A 27743-nucleotide genomic window follows, 5' to 3' on the forward strand; every position below is an offset into this window, starting at 1 on the left:
TCTGCGTAGCTTCCAAAATGTCTTACGTGTTTCAAGGGACTCTTCCTAAGAGCCAAAGTATGTTAATACTCAGTGGACTGCATGAACTGTTATATATACAACACTTAGTAACCTAAGCAGAGAGCATGTAGACCAAAAATAATCTTAATATCTACAACAATGTTTGTATTATATCTTCTGAGTGACGAGCCAACCAGGGAACCATATACATCAAATTCAAAAACCCTGTGTATTGCAATCAATATAATATTTTACATATATATATATATATATATACAACAAAATTTATTTTATATATATATTTATTTATTTACACACGTGTGTGTGTGTGTGCCTGTATCTGTACATCATTGGAAACTCACTGTCACGTACCTCGTTAGGGAGCCTGACGTGTAGAGGAAGGCCTCTTGTACAGCTCCAGCTCAGGGACCACTGAAGGTGGAACAGCAACCAAGAGAGCATGGCGTGGAATGAGCGCCTGATCAGTCCTTTAGTCTGCAGAGGAATAGCTGATGACTTTCTGAGTGGATGCCAGGAGTAAAGTAGCGGGCTGTAGGCAGACTTCATTGCGGAGCAGGCTGGTAGCAGGCAGATGACACAGCGGAGCAGGCTGGTAGCAAACAAAGCTGGATGCAGGGCCAGACGGGCCGGGTTGGTAACAGGCGGACAGGCAGACATAGACGGCAGGCAAAAGAAGTGTCAGGTGACAGGACATTATCAGCAGCAGAGAGGCAGATCAAGCAGATACCGTAGGCAGAGACAGAATCCAAGAAGCAAGCCGAGGTCAGTGCAGGAAGCATTCAAGTGAGGTCAGGATAAGCCAGGTCAATCAGGGGTATCAATACAGAAATGAACACAGGAACACAGGGAGAGCTGCACATCAGACAGCGAATCATTAGTGCAGCTGCTGTACCTATAAAGGCCAATAGGAGCCAGAATTAGCCAATGCGCATTTCCATGCACGCATATGCGCACGCCCACACACACCAGTACGAGCACCTGCAGGCTCACGCCTGTGCATTCACGTGCAGCTACGAGCCTCAGCTATGTCATGGCCAACATGTACCTCACACTCATGTTCTTAATATATATTGCAATTATTGCTCTAACCTTAGACGCTATTGTCAGGATCAATCAGTTAGGCTAGTGTGGTTTCTCGATATTCATTCTGGTTAGATTCCATAAGGTAGATATCACATATAGTGGTAGGGAAGATGGTGGATGCATAAGGTCCATAGTGGCGTGCTCTGCTGGAGTGCATGCCGCTTACTGGGAAGGAAGGAGCCGAAAGAGCAGGTGTGTTTGAGTTCCACCCGCACTTCCAGTTCCGGTGACATCACTTCTGGTTGGCTGCAATGACGTATATAAGTGTTCATGCAGTCCACTGAGTATTAACATACTTTGTCTCTGAGGAAGAGGGTCCGTCCCTCGAAACATGTAAGTCAGACTTCCCACACTACAGATGTGGTATCATGGACTTCAAGGTGGTCTCTGCTATATTCTAATATATGCCTGTATTTCACACAAGTTTGTGAGTAGACAATTTATATTTTTATTCTCAATAAATGGTGTCTTTGGTAATGCACTAAGTCAGTGCGCCCGTTTTTCTTTATTGTTATTTCTAGTGAAATGAGGACACCCAAAGTCCTATGAGGGTAGCAAGACCCATGCCACCTCTTGAAATCGATTAGTCTATGGGACCATTGAAATACATTCCTTGACACTGCACTGAAGCGCAGGAGTTTTGTTATTGTTTGTTCTTGCTACACAGTACTAAGCTGGCCACACATATTCTCTGTGTAATGTTCCCACATGTACCAATTTAGCTATATAGTGTGACAGCCTAGCTAAACATTCCATTCAAATTATATCAGTCTAATAGTTTATGTCAACTGTTAGCCATTCTAGTGTTTTATCTTTTAATTTTAAAATTGTAGCTCCCCACCAGTACATCACCCCTTCATTATAAAAGAAAACAACATTTTCTTCTGAATAAATTCAAGGTGCTTTGCTTGGAGTGCTGCAACCTACAAAACATTCTATGAAAGAGGGAGTAATTTGAAGCATTTTTTAATAGCAACCAGTGTCTGATTTCAGTTGTCATATTCAGGTGCCAGTTTGAAAATTAAAAAAGGAATCTAACATGTTGCTATCAGCAGCACTGTCTGCAACATTTGTCTTTTGAATCCATAATTGTCAGTTTGCTACAAGGGTTTAATGTGTATTTTTATTTTGTTCTGCATATTTTGTACGCTGCCCACTAGATGGTAGTGTACATATCTTCTTTGATTGTACAATTTCAGGTCACATATGTATTCTATGTGCTTTTCACTTTTTCCTAGTGAATTTATGTTTGCAGTCCATGAACTTAAATGTCCTTTCTGATTTAGGGTTAGAATGTTAATGGTAGCATATTAGTAAATCTAGTATATGGTATACGGTATAATGTTTACTATACCATTGTGTTATAGCACATATTTACCTTTTACCACCTCAACACCAGGATGTTTCTTCATTACCAAAAAATGTGGTAAAAATTACATTGCCTTGGGATGTCTACTTTTCATAAAAGGATCACTGGGGTCATGTTCGTACTATCCTGGCTTTTTTTTTTTTTTTAACAAAGTAAGGGAAACAGTGTTTTTCCAAAATGTTTGGTTTTTCTTTCTTTAGGTATTATTATATAAAAAGCAGGGTTTTTTTTCTCAGGGAAAAAAAATTAAACAGTGCATTGAGGTCAGCTTGTAAATTGAAGACATCCTGTAAGGATGTTATTCCACTGCACAGCTTCGTGTCATCTGCAAAGACTGAAATGGGATTTTTAATATCGTTTATAAATATATTAAAAAGTAAGGGTCCCAACACTGAACCTTGGGGTACACCACTGACAACCCTAGACCATTCAGAGTATGAATCATTAACCACTACTCTCTGTATGTGATCTTTTAGCTAGCATTAGTAAATAGGAAAGCATATCATATTTACTTGTTTTAAACATTTTTTTCCATTTCTTCAGTTACTTCCTGGTTGGCATGCCTAGGCTAATGATGTCATACATCCCAGAAGTCTTCAAGAGGGGAGGAGGGGTTTTCTCATCTAAGCACACCCTCCTGCCTACATACCTGAGCTAAGGGCAGATGGATTCCAGGAAGTAAATGCTACAAGAATCATCTGCCCTTACTTAAGATGGCCACAACAACAAATGCTATGGAGTGTTTTTTTAACCCCTTGGTGCTGACGTAACACAAATATGCGGCCTCACAGAACTGGGCTTTTTTCCGTGGAGACTGGGAGGTCACTGAGAGCCCCGTTCTAATGATCAAACCAGAGGCTATCACAGCAATTATGTGACTTGGAAACAGGAGTCCCGGGTCCCGTTCTAAAGATTCTGGGTCACATGATCGCTGTGGTAGCCTCTGAATGGCTATCACAGTGATCAGTCACTGTGAAGCCCGAACCCCTTGTTTTTTTCTTCTCTCAGAATGGAGGAGACAGATACATTTTAAAACCAACTGGTTGTGAAAAAAAAAAAAAAGAAAAGATAAATAAATATTAAAAAATGAAAGAAAAAGAAAGAAAAAATACCTAGATCAAGGTTTGATCTAGTTCAGTGCCAGGGTTTGTGTTTGGGTCAAGGTCAGGGTCAAATGTCAATGGTCAGGGTCAAAAGTCAGGATTTTTTTTTTAATTGGTATCAGTGTCAGTTAGAGTCAGTGTGTTTTAGGTAAATAAAAATATAAAGCAAAATGCGCACTATTGTTTCTAGGCTGTATTACAGCTTCAAACAACAAATAACACACATATATGGTAGTATTGCGATTGTCAAGAGCTGGAAAATGTATTTTGGGTTGTTCTTTGGTGGTAGGTTATGGTAGTAACAACAAACACTCAGCTAAATAAAAACTATTACTTTTACTATTTTGGGCCAGTTTTCCTTTGATAATGAAAAAAAAAATCAGGGGATATCCATTACCATTTATTACCAAGTGAAAGCCCAATTTGTCCTGAAAAAAACAAGGTATAATTCACCTGAATGTACAAAGTAGTTGTGATGATATGTACGGTTTTACTAACACATGTCAAAGTTGTAAAATTTTACTTAGGCTTTAAGATTTGTCTTACCCTCAGGCTTGAAGGGGTTAAAGAGATTTTTCAGCAAAATAAAGCATGGAGACATGGATGGATGTGTGAGTTTGCTTTGAATATTTAAAATGGGTTACATAGTATTTTTAGTTTGTTGTGCTCAGATGCAGTGCAGTTCTGCTTTAAAGTGGAGTTCCAGTTGAAAAAATAAAAAATAAAAGTCAGCAGCTACAAAAACTAGCTGCTGACTTTTAAAATACAGACACTTATCTGTCCCTCGGTGCAGCGGTGTCCTCACCATGGATGGTTTCACCGGCCATCTTCTCTTCCCGGCGTCGGTATCTTCAGTGAGGGCTCCCGGCTGTGACAGCTTGTGGCTTCACAGCCGGGTGTCCACTGCGCATGCACAAGAAGTTCTGTGCTTTGTGAATGGCCCCATAGTCTTCTGGGGCCTATCACCTGTCCCAAAAGACTATGGGGAGGGAGGGGGGAGGACAACTTCCGCTTCCGATCGCCTTAGGCGATCGCAGGGGAAGTGGGGGTGGGTACCTGTCAAATTCAGGTACCCACTGCTCCCCCCGCTCCCCAAAGGTGCCAATCCTTAATGTGGAGCGGGGGGCAAAGCCTTAAAGTGGAACTTCTCCTGTTGGGTGGAGTTTCGCTATAAATACCACCTAAAGAAAACTCTATCTGTCTAAAAAAAAAAGATATAAAATTCTTTTAGGTAAAGTGTTGTAAGAATGAGTAATTTTCAGCAGTGGCGTATCATTCATGTGTGAAATGTCGGCCCCATGGAAGGTGAAGCCTTCTATTTTTCAACTGAACAGATAGAAACATTTGTGAACCTTGGGTAAATAATATATGGATTTTGGGTGAAAACTTTTTAAATAGATTCCTAAGTTCCGGTTCACATATGTGCATTTCAAACCGCATCCAATCCGCATGACATTTGAAATAACATTGCTTCCTATGGTGCCTGTTCACATATGTCTGGTGCACTGGTGGTGCGGATTCAGTGCGGTTTGAAAAAGAGTCACATCCGATTTCTGAGCAGTGTGGTCCGGTTCAGGTGCGGATCACAGGCTATTGACTTCTATGGGAACTGTTTCTAAACTGCATATGTGTGAACAAGATAAGATCCTCCTGAGCTAAACCTGTCCTGAACCCGACTGAAATCTGACCTGAACCTGTGAACATCTACTGTATCAATTAGCTGTGAAACCTGACCTTCAATCTGCACCGCACATGTGTGAATCAGCTCTAAGGCTACTTTCACACTGAAACCCCTGAAAAATGCATAGGCATTTTTATCACGTTTTTGCTGCATTTTTTAAAGGACACGTGACTTAAAACTACACCCAAAACGCTTCTCAGAGGCGTTTTTCAAGCATTTTCCATTGATTGCAATGGGAAGAGGCATTTTTGGGGCATTTTTATAAACTCCCCAAACATGCCCAAAAGATGCTGCAAGCAGGAGTTACCGCACCACAAGCACAACGCCTCAGTGTGAAAACATACATAGATATACATTCACATACATAGGGAAGCAGTTTTCTTGAGCTTTTCAGGCGCTTTTTTTAACACAAAAATACTTGAAAAACTCCTCAGTGTGAAAGCAGCCTCAGTCAGCTAGTGCTCTTTTTTCCACATAATCAGTGCTCACTATTTTAGTCGCTAACTAAAATCTGCCAGCTCTCCTAATGCCATGGACAGTACAAAGATGCCTTCTACCTTCATCTGTGTTGCTTTCAACAATACATTGTATGAAAAAAAAAACCATCTTCAATAGATCAAAGAAAAACACCAGAGAGCCACTGTCAACACCATGGTACAGTTGCAAGAAAAAGTAGTGTTGTGTGTTCTTCCCAAACAACTCAATCTTGGTTTCATCTGTCCACAGTATATTTTGCCAGTAGTGCTGTGGAACATCCAGGTGCTCTTTTTCAAACTTCAAACGTGCTGCAATATTCTTTTTGGACAGCAATGGCTTCCTCCGTGGTGTCCTCCCATGTACTCCATTCTTGTTCAATGTTTTCCTTATTGTAGATGTGTTACTTTTGTAACCCTTTCCAGCTTCATGCAAGTCAACAATTCTTGATCGTAGGTCTTCTGAGAGCTCTTTTCTGCAAGGCATGGTTCACATCAGACAGTGCTTCTTGAAACCAGTAAACCCAAAACATGTGTGTGTTTTTTAAGGGCAGGACAGCTGTCAGCAACACATCCAATATCATCACACTGACTGGAGTCAAGATTGGCTCACTCCTGGCTCCAATTAGCTCTGGGAGAAGTCATTAAGCTAGGGCCTCACATACTTTTTCCTCCCTGCACTGTGAATGTTTACATGTTATGTGCAATTAAACCATGGCAACATCTAATGTTTGTGTAGTATTATGTTCAGCAGACTGTGTTCTTCTATTGTTGTGACTTAGATGACGTTCAGAGCACATTTTATGCCCAATTCATGCAAAACTCCATGTAATCCCAATGGGTTCACATACGTTTTCTTGCAACTGTAGGTGATGCCCTGATAATATGTAGCATATCTCCAACCTGTGATAGTGATATGAAATTGTGGTATATCCACAAAAATGGTTAAACTTCATTCTTTTTTTAGTTCTTAGTGGATTTTCCTTGTAAATAGGAATCTGAAAAATGTATAAAACACAGATTGAAACATTGCATCTAAGGAAAGCATATTTTATCTAAAAAGCAGTTGCATTCTGGTCTGTGCCAGATAGGTCAGAGACCCATATAATGGCATAAATATGAGATTAGGATAAATAAATAAATGACTAAACTTCATTAAATATCATAAAAGTTAAAATATATGTAGTTGTGGAATTTTATGGTGGGACTCTTGCACTCCGTTATGCACAGCAAGGCTCTGGATAGGAGAACTGGACATGTACCAGCTAAGTATTTACAGCTTTTTATTGCATCTAATACACTTTAAATAGGAGGAGCAGAAGTTCCACAGCATGTAGTCAAAGAACTGAGCTAGATGGATTGATTTTAACTTTGCGACTTCTTAGATTTAAAGCATTTCCCTGATATCCAGAATGGAATACTCTGTGTTCTTAACATCACAGATTCTACAGAATGATTCTGACTGCCCTGAGCATGCAACCATTTGTGACAAAACCTCCTGTCTTTTGCCGGAAAGTAACTTCAATGCCATTTTAAACAGAGTATTAAGCACTTCGATCACAATCATGTTAGCTCTGGTCATGTTTTCCATGGGCTGCACGGTTGAATTTAAGAAATTCTGGGGCCACATAAAGCATCCCTGGGGCATAGCTGTAGGATTTCTTTGTCAGTTTGGGATAATGCCACTGACAGCCTTTGTCCTTTCTCTGGCTTTTGACATTCTTCCAGTCCAAGCTGTTGTGGTTATAATTATGGGCTGCTGCCCTGGAGGAACTGGATCAAACATTGTTGCATACTGGGTAGATGGAGACATGGACTTGAGGTAAGTGCTGCAGATGGCACTGCAAAACATCAAGAATCAAGGCTATACTTTCATTACATAATCTTGTCATAGTTAAATTGATACTAAACTCACATTTTTTACATCAGTTGTCCTAAAATATCAATCAAGAATACCATGGCTCTGGATTTTTTTTTTTTTGGGGGGGGGCTTTTGTTTTTGTTTGTTTAATGAGTCTCTTACTGTTGCTTTCAGGCTTCTTTTTTTGCATTGTGCATGCTCTGCATCTTCTCACTTCTACTATGAGTACTACAATTCTTATAGAATTGAATGTGCCTGCATATGTAGTCTATCTTGGAGGCCAGCAGGAAATGATGGCTACATTTACATACACAAGGGGGCATGGGGATCAAACGTGGCCACGCTAGAACAGGAAGCCTGAGAATAGCAGAAAAAAAGCTTGCATTTGAGGGACGAAAGCAAGGAAGACAGGGATAGAAGGTATATTCTATTTATATTTAAATACATTGCAATTATTTTGTTGTATAACAAATCTGAGTTTAATGTCACTTTAACAAATCAGCAGTAAGAACTTTACCATGTTCTACTTAAATCTAAAGCAGAAAGTTGATAGGGCTGGTAGGTCCTACTTTTATTTGAAGTAGCAGTAGAAGACAATGACAGTAATATTCTAGGTTAAATAATTCACAAAGATCATGGGGGGGATTTACTAAAATTGGAGCACTCAGAATCTGGAGCAGCTATGCATAGCAGCCAATCAGCTTCTAACTTCAGCTTGTTCAAATATGCTTTGGTAAATAACCTGGAAGCTGATAGGCTACCATGCAGAGGTGCACCAGATTCTTAGTGCTCCAGTTTTAGTAAATCACCCCTAGGATGGTATTTGTGTAATTTAAAGATTAGACCATTAGATGATCCATAGAAATAGACAGTGATAACAAATGGGTTTTTGAACGTAAACCCATATCAAGCAGATTGGTATAAGAAATATAATAATGCATGTTAATCACCAGGGTCCATTTTAATTGGCTGTGGTTTGGCTAAACATTCACTTTGCCCAACAATAGATACTGGGGTTTATTTACTAATGCTGGAGAGTGCAAAATCAGGCTCACTTCTGCATAGAAACCAATCAGCTTCTAGCCTCAGCTTGTTCAATTAAGCTTTGGCAATAAAACCTGGAAACTGATTGGTTTCTATGTAGAAGTGAGCCTGATTTTGCAATCTCCAGCTTTAGTAAATAAACCCCAGTGTGTCACTAAAATCTAAATAGCTACAATCTCTGTAAATATTACAGACGAAGCATTACAACAGCAAAAAAATAAAAAAAAATGGATTTTATTGATATAAAATGCTAATGATATTTACAAACGAGATTTTAAAAATCCTTCATAATTATTTACTGGCAGGCATAAAGATTGTATTAACTAACCCTCATTCCTCATTATACAGCTGGCTGCATTAACTAGCAGATATATTGTTATAGCAGACTGGAGGGCAACATTAGATTTTCTACATCTGCTTTTGCTCTCTCTATGACTGCTATATTCCATTTGTTCTGAATAAATAAGATGTATGTAAAGCATCACTGCATATTGATTTGTTTTGCAGTATAAGCATGACAACCTGTTCCACACTCCTCGCATTAGGCATGATGCCTCTGTGTCTCTTCCTCTATACTAAAACATGGGTGGATTCCAGCTCCATTGTTATTCCTTATGATAGTATTGGTAAGTGGCACTATAAGTCACCAAGTTTTATTGTAATTACAAATATAGAAAACCATCTCTTTGTTATACATATTTTTTTAGAATGCCAACCTGGTTAGAAATATTAACATATATTTCCCACCACCACTTAAACTTCGATGTTTCCGCGCCACTCTCTCTTCTCTTTTTTTGGTGTGTTAGTAGCAAAATAAGAAATAGTTGAAATAGTGAGTATTAGTTGGGGTTTTTTTATATTTAAAGCGGAACTACACTTTCTCTGTCAACATTACTTATTTTCAATCCATATGCTGCTAGCATTAGTAAATGGATAAAGGTACTGTATATTATAGTTACTTTTTTAACCTTTTGTTTCACAGTCCTTCAGTTGTTTACGGGTTTCTGCCCTAGACTAAAGTTATACCATCCCAGTAGTCTTTGAAGACATCTTTTTTTGTTTAATCTAATTTTATTAGTTTTGTAAACAAAATTATAATAAAGCATAACAAAACTAAATCTTTTAGAGCGGTTAGATCTTCAATATAAAGTAACAAATACAAATATATTACAATGATGTGTATATATATATATATATATATATATATATATTCCAAAAAATTAAAGGAACACTTTTTAATCAGAATATAGCATCAGTTCATATCGATCTGGTCAGTTAAGTAACAGAGGGGGTTGTTATTCAGTTTCAGCTACTTTGGTGTTAATGAAATTAACAACAGGTGCACAAGATGGGCAACAACAAGACAGCCCCCAAAACAGGAATGGTTTTATAGGTGGAGGCAGGGGTGGATTGATCATTCGAGCACTCGGGCAGTGCCCGAGGGCCTGGGGTCAGTAGGGGGGCCCATGAAATGCCCCTGGTACCTTTTTATAGGCTTTTTTGGGTGTGCTTTGAATGTGGGCAAGGACACAGGGGCCCCATGATCCCCTATTGCCCAGGGACCCCATGAGTTGTCAGTCAGCCCCTGGGTGGAGGCCATTGACATTTTTTTCCCTACTCATCTTATCCGACTGTTTTTTACTAGTTTTTGCATTTGGCTAGGGCCAGTGTCACTATTGGTAGCATGAGGCCATACCTGGACCCTAGAGGTTGCACAGGCAGTCCAACTCCTGCAGGATGGCACATCAGTTCGTGCCATTGCCAAAAGGTTTGCTCTGTCTCCCATCACCGTCTCAAGAGCATGGAAGAGATTCCAGGAGACAGGCAGTTACTCTAGGAGAGCTGGACATGGCTGTAGAAGGTCCTTAACCTATCAGCAGGACCGTATATGCTCCTTTGTGCAAGGAGGAACAGGATGAGCACTGCCAGAGCCCTACAAAATTACCTCCATCAGGCCACTGGTGTAAATATCTCTGACCAAACAATCAGAAACAGACTTCATGAGGGTGGCCTGGAACCCAACATCCTCTAGTGCGCCCTGTGCTCACTGCCTGGCACCATAGAGCTCGAATGGTATTTGCCATTGAAAACCAGAATTGGCAGGTCCACCACTGGTACCCTGTGCTTTTCACAGATGAGAGTAGGTTCACCCTGACAGAAGTGAAAGGGTCTGGAGAAGCCATGGAGAATGTTATGCTGCCTGTAACATCATTCAGCATGACTATTTTGGTGGTGGGTCAGTGATGGTCTGGGGAGGCATATCCATGGAGGGACGCACAGACCTCTACAGGCTAGACAATGGCACCCTGACTGCAATTAGGTATCGAGATGAAATCCTTGGACCCATTGTCAGACCCTATGCTGGTGCAGTGATTCCTCGGTTTCTCCTGGTGCATGACAATGCCCAGCCTCATGTGGCAAGAGTATGCAGGTAGTTCCTGGAGGATAAAGGATTTGATACCAATCCAACAGAACATTCTGGTGCATCGGACACCGCCAGGTTGCACCTCAGACTGTCCAGGATCTCAGTAATGCCCTGGTCCAGATCTGGGAGGAAATACCCCAGGACACCATCTGTCATTTCATTAGGAGCATGCCCCAACATTGTTAGGTATGTAGGCAAGCACGTGGGGACCATACAATCTACTGAGCACCATTTTGAGTTGCTGCAATGAAATTTCAGCAAAATGGACTAGCCTGCTGCATAATTTTTTCACTTTGATTTTTGGGGTGTCTTTGAATTCAGTCCTCTACCAGTTGATCATTGTAATTTCCATCAAGAGATGGGGCATCCTTACGTTCCTAACACATTACCCAATCCATATCAGTATCAGAGGTGGACTGACCATTTGGAAACTCGGGCACTGCCCGAGGGCCCGGGGTCAGTAGGGGGCCCCATGAGATGCCCCTGGTACCTTTTTCATAGGCTTTTTTGAGTTTGGGCAAGGACACAGGGGCCCCGTGATCCCCTATTGCCCGGGGGCCCCATGAGTTGTCAGTCCGCCCCTGATCAGTATACATGTCCAGCATGATATTTTTCCCCATTGATACCTGATATGTTTTCAAAGTGTTCCTTTAATTTTTTTGAGCAGTGTATATATATATATATATATATATATATATATATATATATATGTGTGTAAAACTATATCATAGACATGCTAAAACCTTATAAGATAGCCACATAAGGAAATCTGTCACAAGGACTGAAAACATAAAGGACATAGCTTTTCCTAAATACCTTCATCAAAAATGAAAAAAAAGGACAAAAAAAGGGAAAAGAAGAGAAAAAAAATACTCTCCTCCCCTCTCCCCTCCTCTTCCCGCCCTCTCATGGCCCCATAGTAAAAACATCCTAGATACCTAGATATATATCGTAACCTGACACTCCTGTGAATAATGGAAAACACTCCAAGCGGCCATTTTTTCTTTAATCTGGAGGAAGGGCAGAGGGGCTTTCTCAGCTAAGCACACCCTCCTGCCTGCATGTCTGAGCTAAGGGCGGATAGATTCCAGGAAGTAAATGCTACATGAATCACCTGCCCTCACTCAAAATGGCCGCAGCTAGAAATGCTACAAGGTTGTTTTTTAAAGTGATTTTTCAACAAAATAAAGCAAATCCTGAGATATGGATGGATAGGTGAGTTTTCTCTGAATATTAAAAATGAATTAAATAGTGTTTTCAGTTTGTGGTACTAGGATACAATTTAGTAAGTTAATAAGGCTGGTGAGCCTAAGACTACTTGTGAGTTGCTATAACCTTGTAATTGCTTCAAACATTATAAATACCTTTATAATAACAGCAGTCATTCATATTACTTGAAAATCATTGCCTTAACATTATAGCTAGTGTTTTACATGACAAATAGTTTGTAATTTTGTTCAGCCAGTATTGTGATTCACATATCTCCAACACTGGCATAACCAGGAAGAGGATGTTTCCTTTAATATCTGTTACATTTAATATTTCATAGTTCATATTCCTGCTTAATGGAGAAGGAATACACAACATGCAGCATGATGATATTTATTCTACTGAAGGTCGAGTAGTGACATAGGAATTTGCAAAGTTAATCCCAAATAAAGGAGTCTCCTAACTGCTAGCACAGTATGACAGTAGGCATGTGAACCACTAAACTCGGTGATCAGATAAAGCAAGCTAATAAATGTATTTAAATGGTTTACTTAGACTTCTGCCTTGACTGGCTTTCACTTGCTTTCCTTAATAAAATGGAAACTTTTTAGGCTAAAAAAGTCTTCTGTTTAGGAGAAGTAAAACAACCTAAACCAGCAATTGGGCAATTTTTGATTTGCCAATGTTTAATTCTGCTATTTTTTAAAGTGGTTGTATAACGTAACAGAAATTGTCATTTTTAATAAACAAAGAAATAAAACCAGTTTTTCAGTATAGCTTCTCTCCGTTTTCAGCATATTATACCATGTTCAGAAAAGGCCCATGTCTTATTGAGTAAATGCAGAAGGAGCATCTCTGTCTCAAAGAAATCCATACTTTTAGCAAGATACAGTAATAGGGAATACTGTCTATTTCCTGGAACTCCACTTGCTTTACCAATATTTATATTTTAGGTATTGCATTGGTGGCCCTGGTTGTTCCTGTTGGATTTGGAATTGTTGTTAACTATAAATGGCCAAGATATGCAAAGAGAATTCTTAAGGTTGGTAAAGCGACATATTTAAAAAGTGCAAACCTGGCATCAGCTGCAACAATGAAATACCTGAAACTTGTTTCTCAAATCCACATCCTTACAACAAATCTCAGTGAAGTCAGGTTTATTAAACCCAATGGTTGGTTACACTCAAGCATTTAGTTGAATTGCATCATGCTTCATGTAGTCAAAGGGAAGCAAACCTTTAGAATGTGGCCTTTCAGGCCAAGTTATTTCTATTTATTTATTACAGGTACCTCTATTGAGCTGTCAACTTATGCAGCACTTTACATATAATATATATATTGTACATTCACATCAGTCCCTGCCCTCTAGGAGTTTACAACCTTAGGTCCCTAACTCACATTCATACATACACATACTAGGGCCAGTTTAGACAGGATCCAATTAACCTACCAGCATGTCTTTGGAGTGTGGGAGGAAACCAGTGAACAGGTAGTGCCATGGTTGGGATTCAAACTGATGACCCTAGTGGTGCTATTTTCATGCGCTCTAAAAACATTTAAAAGATGTATTGCCATAGCCAGTTTGCCTGTATTATGTTATATAAACGTATGTTCACAAAATGCTATAAACAATAGTGTTAAAGCTGGACCCAGGGCACAATATTTTTCAACTAAATATTTAGATAGTTTTCACTTACCCAGCATGCAACACTTTCCTCTGATAAACATATAAAAGCACTTGTAAGCTCCCCCTGAAAGTGTAGCTGCCACTGTACGTTTGGCTTCACAGAAGATCCCAGCACCACACTTGTGTTCCTGACCATCCCTGTGCTCTTTCTGACTCAGTGTCATTGAAAAAAATGGCTCTGGGGTCAGCTGAGAGGCCGAAAGAAGAGCGGCAGCTGGACCTCTTACAAGTTATTTTATATGCTTATCAGAGGAACATAAATGAATAAGACCATGATGTGTGGGAAAGTGAGGAATATAAAATCAAAAAGATATTTAAAACATTGGGGTTTATTTACTAAAGCTGGTTCACTCAGAATCTTGTTCATCTGTGAATGGTAGCCAATCAGCTTCCAACCTCAGCTTGTTCAGTTAGGCTTTAGCAATAAAACCTGAAAGCTGATTCGTTTATCTGTACAAGTGTACGAGATTCTGAGTGAACCAGCTTTAGTAAATAAACCCCATTGTGTCCAAGGGTCAACTTTAATGTTAACAGATGAGTGAAATCCATTAATCACAACAGACACAACCAGCAAATAGATGTATCTTGAGTTTGGATGTTACTGGAAAGTATTAATACTCTATTAAGACCACCTTCCTTTTATAAAATGCCATTGGAAATATCCGAAGTCTTGAATTTGTGTAAATAACAGTAAGGTAAAAAGGCATTGGCTTACTGTATGAATGTTATTTACTTGTTCATATTTTTCTCTGGTAGATTGGTTCGATCACTGGTGGTCTTCTCATTGTTGTTGTTGCCGTCATTGGTGGAGTTCTTTATAAAGGATCATGGGAAATTGCACCTAAGTTATGGATTTTAGGAACAATATTTCCACTTTGTGGCTATATGTTTGGATTCGTTTTGGCTTATATATCTAATCAGTCATGGAGCAGGTATGCATCACATTTAAACAAAGATTACAAAAAAACACAGCTATTCTTGTCATGCATTATGAAACACTGGCCATATACTGTATAAGCAGATCAGCCCATTTGGACCAAACAGCCGGGTGTTCTCATGATTAGATCATAAACGTTTATAGATATTTTTAAGTATCTAGATGTTTAGAGCTCAAGAAGTTGGTTAAACAGACTTGCCTTGCAGAGTGGAAAGTCAACATATAAAGTGATAACACTTTAACATACATTTACTTATTTAATTAGTCTCTGATGACCACATCATACAATGTAGCTTAGGTGGGTGAACTTCCCATTCATGGAATAAATTCAGGACATAATTACAGATGAGTGGAACCAAGTGGCCAGTGGTCATTCTGGGCTGTCAATATGGTTTCCAACATTCTAGAATCGAGGGCAGCATTCCAAGCACTCCTGGCTTTCAAAAAACTAATTCATGGTGTACCCGTTCTGATTAAGTTGGACAACACAACGTCAGTAGCCTACATATGCAGACAGGAGGGCACCTGCAGCATTCCCCTCTTGAGGGAGGTTACTCCAATTATGGAATGGGTCCAGGCCAACTTACAACTGTTAACAGCAATGTATGTGCCTGGTAGCGTGAATACCCAGGAGCATTATCTATCCAAAACGAGTTTGGACAACAACGAGTGGGGCCTTTCTCCTCAGGTTTTTCGGAGTCTAGTGGCATGTGCCTTTCTGCCAGAAATAGACCTGTTTGCCTCCCCAGAGAATATCAAACTACCTCATTTTTTTTCTCCAGGATCAGCCACCCACAAGCTATGGTGGTGGATGCATTGACAATGGCATGGAATTTCAAGACTGCGTACGCCTTCCATCCAATTCCAGTGATTCTCAGCTTGCTGCACAGAATACACCAGGAGAGGGTGACGGTTCTATCAATAATACCAGATTGGCCAAAGAGACCCTGGTACCCACTACTCCATTCATTAAACATCAGAGAACCATACCCTCTGCCAGTGACACTGGATCTGCTCATGCAGGGATCCGTTCGGCACCCTGCTCCAGAGAAACTCAGACTGACGGCCTGGATCTTGAAAGGCAAAGGCTGATCAATCTAGGCTGCTCAACTAAGGTCACAGATACCTTGATGAGAGCCAGAAAGGACAGCACCAACACAGCCTATAGCAGGATATGGCGCAAGTTGTGGAATTTTCAAACAGGCATGGCTTTGCACCAGATACCACAAGAATCTGCCACTTATTGGAATTCCTCCAGGCAGGGTTGATTATAGTTCTGTCTGTGAGTACTCTGAAGACACACGTTTCTGCCCTCTCAGCTTTTACAGGTACCCTACGGCCATCAGACTCTTTGGTGGTTCAGTTCTTTAAGGCAGCTATCCACCAAAGACCACCCAAGCCTCTGATTTTCCTGAAATGGGACTTGCTCCTGGTGTTGGACTTTCTCTCATCAGACACCTTCAGTCATCCTGTTTCACTATGGCATCTTACTACGAAAACAGAATTTCTCTTGGCAATAACATCAGCCAGAAGAGTCTCAGAATTGGCAGCCTTAGGGTTTAAAGAACCCTTTCTGTCGTTCTTTCTGGATAGGGTCATGCTTAGACCAATGTTAGGATTCGTACCCAAAGTTACCTCCAGGTTTCACATAATGCAAGACATTACACTCCCGATGCTCCTTTCAGAAAATTCCCAGGACCCACGTCCATTGGATGTCGGGCACTCATTGAGAAACTATATGAATGCTACTTCCAAACTCAGGGAGTCAGAGCATCTTTTCACCATCCCTAATGGTGCACAGAAAGGCTTGAGGGCTTCTAGCAGAGTAATCGCTACTTGGCTGGTCAAGACCATCTCTTAAGCTTACAAAGCGAGAGGCTTGCCTGTGCATGAGGGGGTCACAGTGCAATCCACTAGAGGGGTTTCAACCTCATGGGCAGCAGTGGACCCCAGAAACAATCTGCAAAGCGGCTACATGGTCTTCTGTCCATATCTTCATGACTCATTATTGTATAGAACCTGCAGCTTTGACTGCTGCTGATTTCGGCAGGGGTGTCTTGACATCTGCTTCCAGGCTAAATTAAATTGTTTTTGCATTACCCTCCCATGTGTGCCTAGTTAAATCCCAGCTGTGCTGACATGGAGCCGTCAGGAAAACGGAAAATCTAATTAAAATACTTACCGTAATTTTCCTTTCCATGGCAGCACAAATCCCACCCAGTTTAGTAGTACGAGTTACAGAACACCTAGGCTGAGGTGGGTCAAAAAGTTATTGAGTTAAGTTCTGATCAGGCAGGGGGTGGGTGGGGCCTCACCCAACTGTGCAGCCACGGAGCTCATCAGGAAAGCAAAATTATGGTAAGTATTTGAATTCAATTTTCCATTTTTTGGAATTCCCATCTCTGCCCCGACTCAATAACTACCAGTACCAGTGAGGCTCCCTCTTACAACAGGCAGGCTCCAACACAGGAGGCATTCCCATTTTAATGTCATCAGGAAGATCACTGCATAATTGTTTAAATTATCTTTTTAATAGACAAGAATAATGTCTTTTAATGGTTGGTTTCACTGTTAAAGTGATACTAAAGTTTGGGGTTTTTTTTTAAATAAAATAACAAACATGTTATAATTACCTGCTGTGCAGTAGTTTTGAACACAGCTGCCCCGATCCTCTTCTTTTCGGGTCCCCCACTGGCACTCTTGGCTCCTTCCCCTCGAACAGTGCCCCCAGAGAAAGCTGCTTGCCCTGGGGGCACCGCTATGTGCTCACTCCCGAGCTGCTGCTCTATGCGTCCATAAGACACATAGAGCCATGGCTCGGCCCCGCCCTCCCAGCTCTCTCCTTATTGACTCACTGGCTGTGATTTACAGCAGCAGGAGCCAATAGGCTCCCTCTGTTGTCTCAGCCAATGAGGAAGGAGAGTCCCCATACAGCCAAGGCTATTGTGAACATCGCTGGATCAGCGGGGGCTTAGGTAAGGAATGGGGAGGGCTGGGGGGGGGCACTGCACACAGAAGGTTTTTTACCTTCATGCATAGAATGCATGAAGGTAAAAAACCTTGAGCCTTTAGAACCACTTTAAGGTAAATAAAATCATGTCCCTATCGTTTAGATGTCGCACAGTGTCTTTGGAAACCGGAATGCAAAATACTCAGCTTTGTACAACAATTATTCAGCTTTCCTTTACACCAGAGCAGCTGAATTTGATGTTTACTTTCCCGCTTATCTACAGCATTTTCCAGATTATATTTGCAGCTCTATTAATAGCAGGTGAGTAATGAAACATTATTGTTCATGGTCTTTCATTTATAAAGCCTAAACCCATTATGCCAACTTGTAAGTCCCCAAAGGTTTCACAGACCCCATGGGGGAGATTTACTAAAACTGGAGCACTCAGAATCTGATGCAGCTGTGCCTAGTGGCCAATCAGCTTCTAATGTCAGCTTGTTCAGTTCAGCTTTGACAATAAATAAATAAGCTGGAAGCTGATTGGTTTCTATGCAGAGCTGCACCAGAATTTGAACTCTCCAGTTTTAGTAAATAACCCCCCATGTTTCTACTTTCCAATGTTTTTGGGATAACAAAACAGAAGCTATTTTTGCTTATCTGATCATCGGTGAACTTAACAGTGGATCCTACAGTCTTTATTTAAAATATTTATAACCTACCTGTTACATTTCCTTTGCTTTTGTAAGCTGTCACTTAAAATACATATCACTGGTTAGCTGCAAGCATTGGCCTTCATTTAGTCCTTTTGCTGCCAGAGCCATTTTTTTTTTATTTTGAGCATGATTAATAAAAGAAACTTTTTTTTGTACATAAAAATGCACTTAAAACCCCAAGACATTATAATTTGCTGAAATTTAATTTTAAAATTTAGCTTTGTAAGTTTATTTTATTAATCTTCAACTTTTAAACCAGGTTTCCTTTTATAATTTAACTGTATTGCTATCACAACTAGGGTGGAAAGCCCCCTATGTGATAGCATAGTGGGGAGGGGACAGGTTCTCTTTAAGGAGAAATCAGGGGTCTATTAGACTCCTGATGTCAACTCTGCACTCTGTTGAAGCTGATCGAGCACAGACTGTGCTCAGTCAGCTTCTTTTTCGGTCAGAGTGGCGAGGGTTTGGCAGCTCATCAGTTTATAAAATGATGTCCATATAATTACTGTATACAGTCATTGAAATACCCAAAATGTGAGTATTTACATACATATATGCATGCTAACAGCATGGATGTATGTGTGGGTGCCTTTTTGTCTTTGGTTTTCTTTAATTCTTTTATTAATTATTTGTTCATACATTTTACTCAGTTATTTAACTTTACTGCTATCTCAGAGGGTCCAACAATCTCATAGCTTTGACTGACAGTGATAGGTTCTCTATATCAAAACATCAGATGTCTAGAACAGTGGTTTCCTGGGGGCTGGATGAGGCCCTTTGTTTGCCTTTACCCATCCCTTGGGGCATTATTCCTGCAACTGACATCAATAATGGGGCACCTTTCCTACCATGACACCATTGACAGAATACTATTCCTTCCACTGATATCAACAATGGAGCACTATTCCTCTCGCTAAAACCAATGATGGGGCATTGTTTACTCCCACTGATACCGGGCATTTGTACTCCTACTGGTTACAGTCCGGCCCACCTAAAGCCTAAAAGCCAATAAACTGACCGTTTGTTTAGAAAGTTTGGAGACCCCTGATCTAGAAGACTCCAACACCTTCTCTTCCAGAAGCCCTTGCAGATCAGCATTATTAGCACAATACCAACATTAATTAAATCCAGATGTTTTGATCACTATTAATTATGCAAGTTGATCAGTGACCAAAGTGAAACGGACCGCCTGGCAACCCGCTTTCGTGCCTCTGTCAGAGAACTGCTTCTTCACAGCTGGGACACAGGACCAAGGTATTATAGCTGGACCAAGGGTGGACTGACAACTCATGGGGCACCCGGGCAATAAGAGATAATAGGGACCCCTGTGTCTCCGCCTACACTCAAGCCAAAGCCACACCCACACAACACTGCATCTACATATTGTAGCTCAGCTGCATAGAAAGAGCATTAAAAATAATTAAAAAGTAATAAAACAACCTCTTGGGGTCCCTCCTCCATTCATACCAAGCCCTTCGGGTCTGGTATGGGTTTTGAGAGGAAACCCATGCCAACATTTTTAAAAAATGGCATGGGGTCCCCCCCAAGATCCATTCTAGACCCTTATCTGAGCATGCAGCCCGGCAGGTCAGGAAAGGGGGAGAGAGCAAGCACCCCCCCTGAACCATACCAGGCCACATGCCCTAAACATGGGGGAGTGCTTTGGGGGATTCCCCCCTACAGCACCTTGTCCCCATGTTGATAGGAACAAGGGCCTCTCCCCCACAACCCTGACCTGTGGTTGTGGGGGTCTGTGGGCAGAGCGCTTATCGGCCCCCAGATCCTGCCCCCATGTGAATGAGTATGGGGTACATGGTACCGCTACCCATTCACAAAAAAGTGTAGTGTGAAAAAAAAGAACAGGAGACAGTTTTTGACAAGTCCTTTATTAAAAAAAGAAGAAAAAAGAATGTCCCCCGAAGTAGATCCAACATCAATCATGATGCCCGCGGCGGCACTACCCGAAAAAATAAGGCTCCACTCCTGACGCTGACTCCTGGCCGTCTGACTGCTCCGCTGGGTTGACAGTTCTTAAATATGTAAGGGGCAGGGCCACCCAGTGAGATAATGTGTGTGGCCCCACCTCCTTGTCACATTGTTGACCCAGCATGCCCGGTTGTTGATGCCACAAGGGGCGGGGTTACACGTGATGTCCCCAGGTGGCCCCAGCCCTTACATATTTAAGACCTGTTAAGCCAGTAGAGCAGTCAGATGGCCAGGAGCCAGCGTTGGGAGTGGAGCCTTTTTTTCCTTTTTTCAGGTAGCAGCAGCGGGCATCGTGATTGACGTTGAATCTACTTCAGGGACATTGTTTTATTTTTCTTCTTTTAATAAAGGGCTTGTCAAAGACTGTCTCCTGTCTTTTCACACTACACTTTTTTTGGGAATGGGTAGCATGTACCCCATACTCATTCACATGGGGGGGCGGGATCTGGCCCCCTACCTGCAGAAACCCCCACAACCACTGGCCAGGGTTGTGGGGAAGAGGCCCTTGTCCCCATCAGCATGGGGACAAGGTTCTTTGGGGGGGAGCCCCCTCCGCCCCAAAGCACCCCCCCATGTTGAGGGCATGTGGCCTGCTATGATTAAGGATGGTGGTGGTGCTCGCTCATCCCCCCCTCTTTCCTGACCTGCATGCTTGGATAAGGGTCTGGTATGGATTTTGGGTGAGACCCCCACGCCATTTTTTTCTAAATTTTGGCGTGGGGGTTCCCCTCAAAATCCATACCAGACTCGAAGGGCTTGTAAGGATGGAGCGGGGACCCCATGTATTTATTTAATTATTTTTTAAATTGCGGACAATTCTTTCTTTTACATTCAGCTGTCTGTGGGGAACCCTGCTGACAGCTGAAACATTAACACATGGTTTTCACTACTAAAATACCGCATGACTTGATAAAATAACTCATGTGGTATTTTAGTAGCATTTTTTGGTGAATTCAAACTTTTTTTTTAAATGCTATGCTGTATCCTACTGCATACTCAGATGCGGTAAGATACCGCTTAGTGAATTGTGCCCAGTGAGCCTCTCACTGGGCCCCCTACTGACACCGGACGCTCAGTCAATGTCCGAATGGCCAGTCCATCCCTGAGCTGGACATTGCACTCAAGGACTAGATGACACTAGCTTAGGTGGAACTAAAACTCTTTCTGCTGTACAGAAATACAGGTTTTTATACACTCCAGAAATAGGAGCAGTCCCCACATGAACAATAAAAAAAATATTACACATTAGGATAAACATTCCACACTGATTAGATAACAAGGTAAAGCTGACACCAGATTAATCCTATCATGTAGGAACCTCCAGGAGGACTAACCAACAGACAGAAACAATAGGTGACTCAATTAACAACGAGAGAAAGAAACAGTAAACACATCACACTTTAATAGACAGATAACAGAAGGAGACTTCAGCATCAGGTTGTTTGAGCTGTTTACATTAACATCTGCTTAGAGTGTCTGGGTCGAGAAGGGGGTGGGGGGGGGTAAAGGAGTCAATGCTGGTTTGGGCACAAAGACCACAAATCTGTATCCTGGTCCTTCAGTGCTCGGAGTCTGTGTGTTTCAGGAAGACATACACTTGAATCCAAAGTAAAACTACTCCAAAAGGTCCCCCAGGCACACACCTTCCAAAAAGAATAGAGCCCCCTCAGATGTCAGGACCCATGGTCAGTAGGCAAGAGGCTAGCTTGAAGTCTGCTCCAAAAGACCCTTTCCTGGTTGGGTCTGTCACATTAATTAGTCCAGAAGATCTGTAAATAGATTGTCATGGTAACATCCAAGTTGACAGGTAAAGGGCCACATGGTATGAGCAGTAACACCAACCTCTTTTACCTGTTTGACCAGACTTCACCAGATTTGTCAGTGCCAGTTTAGTGGCAACGTTGCAACTACCCCATAAGTAATTCCTGCAGTGTATGTGTTTTGTGGACATCCAGGTATGGGGTGAGTATTCCAAGGTAATCCAAGAGTGTTAGACTGGTCCATCATTATTTCTAATTATTGGATAAAGACTATGTACATTTGCAGAACACATAGAAAGACTGTATAACAAGAAATCTATATTTCTTTCCTAGTCTATCTTGAAATTCCCTAACAAAAGCTAAGTTAGGATTGGCTATTATTATAATATGTGGGTAAACACTATGGTGATACCACCTTATTGATCTGCTCAGCACTCCAAGCCCACTGACACAGTATAAATAACATTCAATCATGTACCTATCTACGAAAGGGAAGGAAATATTAGTAAACTACAATTTTTGTTTTGTATATCTATTTTTGTTATAGCATATCTAAAGGCAAACATTTGAAGAGAGCAGAGGTGGCTACTGGATTATCTGTTACATTTTTTTTATAACCATCTGTTTCTTATTTTGGCAATTTCCCTTTATTTCTCATCCTGTAGACTCAACAGGAAGTCAGGGGATATGTGAATGTGAAGGAAATAACCACTTGCCCTCCAGAGGATTTACCCCCCTTCCTGACCAGGCCATTTTTTGTGTTACGGCGCTGCGTTATTTTAACTGACAATCGCACATTCCTGCAACGCAAATAAAATTTAGGTTATTTTTTCCCCACAAATAGAGCTTTCTTTCCATGGCATTTGATCACCTGCGCGTTTTTTAATTTTTGTGTTATAAACAAACAAAGACCAACAATTTTGAAAAAAAAAAGGGTTTGACTTTTTGCTATAAAACATATCCATTTAAAAAAATCGAATTTCTTGATAAATTTTGGCCAAAATGTATTTTGCTACATGTCTTTGCTAAAAAAAAATCCCAAAACGTGTAAATTAATTGGTTTACATGAAAGTTATAGAGTCTACAATTGGCGGTATATATATATTGGAATTTTTGTTTTTATTTCTTTATACTAGTAATGGTGGCGATCAGCGACTTATAGCAGGACTGCGGTGGGCATTCTGACACTGGATGGGAACTGACCAACTGCCACTGACATCCCCAGTGACACTAATACAGTGATCAGTGCTAATAGAAGAATTGACACTGTACTAATGACACTGGGCAGGAAGGGGTTAACTCCTGGGATCAAAGAGTTAACTGTGTGCTGTGTTTTAATAGGGAGACATGTTGTTTTGTACTTCTCTGCTGTGCTGCTGCATGTCCATGCTGACAGGAGAGAGACCTGTGTTATTGACATCCCTAGCTGCCAATAGCGGTGCGGTTAGGGTGGCGTGCGCACGTGCCCCCTACCCAGAAATGCAAATCATGTATATACATGTGATTTTGCGCAGCTGTGCTGCCCTGTAGCAGTACTTCTACTATAAGGTGGCGGGAAAGTGGTTAAACATGGTACACACAATGAGAATATTGGATGAATGATTGTCCATTTTGGGGGGGGGGGTTGTATGCTAGACTGATATTGAAACTGAATAGGTTACGATAGTTACGAAAATCCTCTTACCACAGAATACAACTTTGGGAGTGATGTAACACATAGCATTGTAATGTATTCTTTTATGGACAATTACCATACTGAGTAAACAAAAATAATGTGTTCTGGTACTGTACACTAACCATTTCTGTGCTTGTCCTTTCTGATAATTTTGCATGAACTGTCATGATCAGCTCTCAAAAGCTGCGTACTAACAATCAGATTGTCGAACCATTGCTCAGAAAGCGGTATTTTTCATCTGATTTTCTCTTTGTGTGTACTAGGCATTAGACAATTGTTGTGGGAACAAATGTACTTATCGGAACACTACCACTGTTCTGGTGGCCACTAAAAATCTGGATATGCCCTCATTTTGATTCTCAGTGATCAGGAAAATTAGAGAAAGTTTATCTCCCTAATGGGGACAGAGTCAGCAATAGAACCTAACCTAATTTCTCATCACTTTATCCAAATCTAAAAAAAAAGTTGCCTTTTAGTTATACTTTAACACCTTCCCGCCCAGCCCATTGCAGATTGACGGCCGGGCAGGACACTCCTCGTTGTGACTGGGCGTCATATGATGTCCTGTCAAAATGAGCCACTCACAGGGCCGCAACAGCGTGAACTGTCACTGGCTGTGTCCACGGGACACAGCCGATGACATTTCATTACACCGGCCCATTGCAAGTGTCATGTGACTGCTGTGACCAATCACAGCAGATCACATGTCAATTGTATACAATGGATTGCTTCCTCTCATGCCATCCATTGTATACAATTATGTTGTTAGCTGTGACTGGTCAAAGCAGTCACATGATACAGACAGGGCCATTCAAAGCCCATCTGTATCATGTGATCAGCTTTGCCCAATCACAGCTAATCACAACAAAAGACTGAATGAATCAGTTTAATTCAGTTACAATGATTGCAAATATCAATGAAATACCTTAGCAATCATAATGTGTTAAAAAAAAAAGAAAAATCCTGATCACTTGCCCAGAGTAGTTCAGTGTTACTATGGTAACATTGTATTGCTTTGGTCACAATGTGTTGGAAAAAAAATAGTAAATAAAATAAAAAATAATGTAATAAAAAATAAAAAAAATTACTGAAAAATATGGAAAAAAATAAATTAAATTATTATTATTATTATGTTTATTATTTTCACCAAAGAAATGTAGCAGGATACATTTTTACCTAAGAAATGTTATTTATTTGCAAAATGTTTTAACAAAAAATGAACAAAAGTGAATTTTTTTCAAAAGTTTCATGGTTTTTTTGTTTTATTTTTGTTTTATTTAGTAAAATATTAAAAAAAAACTCAGTGGTGATTAAATGCCACCAAAAGAAAGCTCTATTTGTGTGAAAAAATGATAAAAATATCATATGTGTACAGTGTTGCATGACCATGCAATAGTCGTTCTAACTGCAACAGTGCTGAAAGCTGAAAATTGGCCTCGGCAAGAAGGGGATAAAAGTGCCCGGTATTGATGTGGCTAAAAAGTATGTAATTAAAGAATTGGTTAAATTGGTAGCAATATAGAAAGGTATATTTAAAGGTCTATGATCGGTATAAAGACACTGAAGTTAAACATATGGGGCCCTGCTATGCCCCTTCTTACTTGACTAAGCTGAGGCTAAGTCTATCCTTTGAAACAGTATCCATCTGAGTATCAGGCTACAAAACAGTTTGACAGCGGGGCTGAAAAGGCACAGCCACCATAGCACAACTCCCAAGGACTAGAAGATAACTTTTTTCTGCTCTTAACATTGGATGCATAAGTTGGGTAGGAACGGAGGTAACACAGTCCATTTAGGATTTTACTATTATTGTATGATGTTATTTGCCTTCCAGGTTACAGACTGACTTTACGTTTCACTCGTGACAAAACAGATAATAAGGTCGATCCAGTGGATGGAGAAACAAATACAGGGTTTCAAATGGAGGACAAATTGAGCAATGGAGATGTCAGTGACATGCCAGAATCATGCCAAAATGAAATCTGACTAATAAAATTAACTTTTGACAGGGGTTTAGGTTTTTCTATTGTACTGAGATGCCAGATGGGAAAATCAGAGGCACATAATGATGTCAAAATCAAACCAAGCCTGCAGCGTTTATTGCTTACCATTTTAGGCACCCTTCCCCCATGATGTCGCAAGAAATAATGCAAGGTCCCGTTTTTCAAGTAAAGAGGTTCTTTACTACACTACAGTGAACACTGCAGCTCCAGAACCAGTTTCATTCCCTATAACTGTGGCACATTGTCAACTTTGTATATCATGTCTATATACTGTATAATAAATAGCAATACATTGCCACATTAAAAGGAACACGAAAATGTCTTCCTGTATATACTATTAAATTATTGTGTACAACTGATGTTTTTGTGTTTCATTTCATGTTTATAACAGAAAACTGTCATTTAATAAATCAGTGTGAACAATTACACTGCGCCCCCCCCCTCCCCCCCAAAAAAAACAAAAAACATTTTAAAAACAATAGAAAATATTAAATCAACAAAACATGGAATGGCTAAATGTCTTTTAATTTGCAAAAATAAGTGCCGTAAGATGTCACCAGCACCAACAGTAAAGACAAAATCAATGTCACGGACGGACTGTATCTGTGGCTGGCAGTGGCAGGGTGACAGATGCAGTGAGTGGAGGATGATGGATCCACGATCTTACAGATCTCAGGCTGGAATTCCCCAGGCATTGGGGGAGATAAAATGCTGTGACAGCAGGCAGCCCAACCCACACACACACACAGACAGTAAACCTGAACTGAGCGATCCCACACAGTGACAGATCCAACACAACACACCACCACCAACACTGACACAGATCAGCAGGCCCAGCAGGTGCTAAAAGAGCAGGCTTTGGGATTGTGATGATGTCATCATTCACTGACACATTGCACATGTGATGGATGTCCGCAGGGGTCACACACAGGCACAAGACATCAGAGTCAGACATTACCTTCCTCAGCAGGCACAGCTTGGCCTCTGCTGATGAATGGGAAGAGAAGGGCTGCAACTCCACAGTGATCAGCAGCCACCAGCTTGCAGCGAGGGACTGAGTTTGAGAGGAACACTGGAAGGTGCGGCAGCTCAGCTGCTACACTGGCCCCAGACATCCGGCATCTTCTTCTGTCTTTTCATCCTCCTCTCTGCCACCCCTCCCCTCAGCTGGAAGATCATTCATGACATGGTGGCATCCCACACAGAGAGAGTGCCAGCCTTTGCCGCACCCAGGCGCCCCTAGGCGGCAGTGTGCCCTAAGCGGCTGCCTAGTTTGCCTAGTGGAAGCACAGGTTCTGTGTGTTGCATTAATTCAGGAATGTTACTGCTCATTGTTTTAATCACTTGCTGAGTGCCCACCCACATTTTACTGCAGGTGGCACATACAAGCATGATCATGTACCTGTATATCAGCAGTGGCTTCCAGGTTCAGGGCACGCAAGCGCCCCTCTTACCTCCACCAATTTCCGCTGTGATTGGAAACAGCAGGATTTTGTCAACAGGTTTCAGCCTATAATTCATGGCTAAGATACTGAGACCTGAGACACTGAGACCCTATGCGTTTGTCAACACAGCCCAGAGCCCAATGTGTTTTTGACAAACACACAGGGCTTCTTATAGAAGGAACTATCTGCTTGTTTCTTCTCCTTGCAAAGCACCATGGGTGGAAGGAAAGAAAGAAAGTTGCTAGACTCCCCCATCAACACAGTCTGTGGAATCCCTCCCAAAGATCCATTGTATTCTGCTGTGGAAAAATAGAAAAA

The 27743-nt window shown here is 41.1% G+C and overlaps 1 protein-coding gene across 1 annotated transcript; it reads left to right on the plus strand.

Moving 5' to 3' along the window:
• Positions 1–7054: 7054 nt before the first annotated feature.
• LOC149456741 (ileal sodium/bile acid cotransporter-like) lies at positions 7055–26339 on the plus strand. The gene is made up of 6 exons (XM_089684516.1): positions 7055–7552; positions 9143–9261; positions 13223–13311; positions 14713–14888; positions 18007–18164; positions 25812–26339. The coding sequence occupies exons 1-6, from the start codon at positions 7143–7145 to the stop codon at positions 25961–25963; spliced, it is 1104 nt and encodes a 367-aa protein (XP_089540642.1). The 5' UTR covers positions 7055–7142; the 3' UTR covers positions 25964–26339.
• Positions 26340–27743: the final 1404 nt, after the last annotated feature.

This window comes from Staurois parvus, unplaced genomic scaffold (assembly GCF_062004578.1).
Source record: "Staurois parvus isolate SC_StPar_1 unplaced genomic scaffold, SC_StPar_1.0 ptg000349l, whole genome shotgun sequence".
Classification (NCBI taxonomy): domain Eukaryota; kingdom Metazoa; phylum Chordata; class Amphibia; order Anura; family Ranidae; genus Staurois; species Staurois parvus.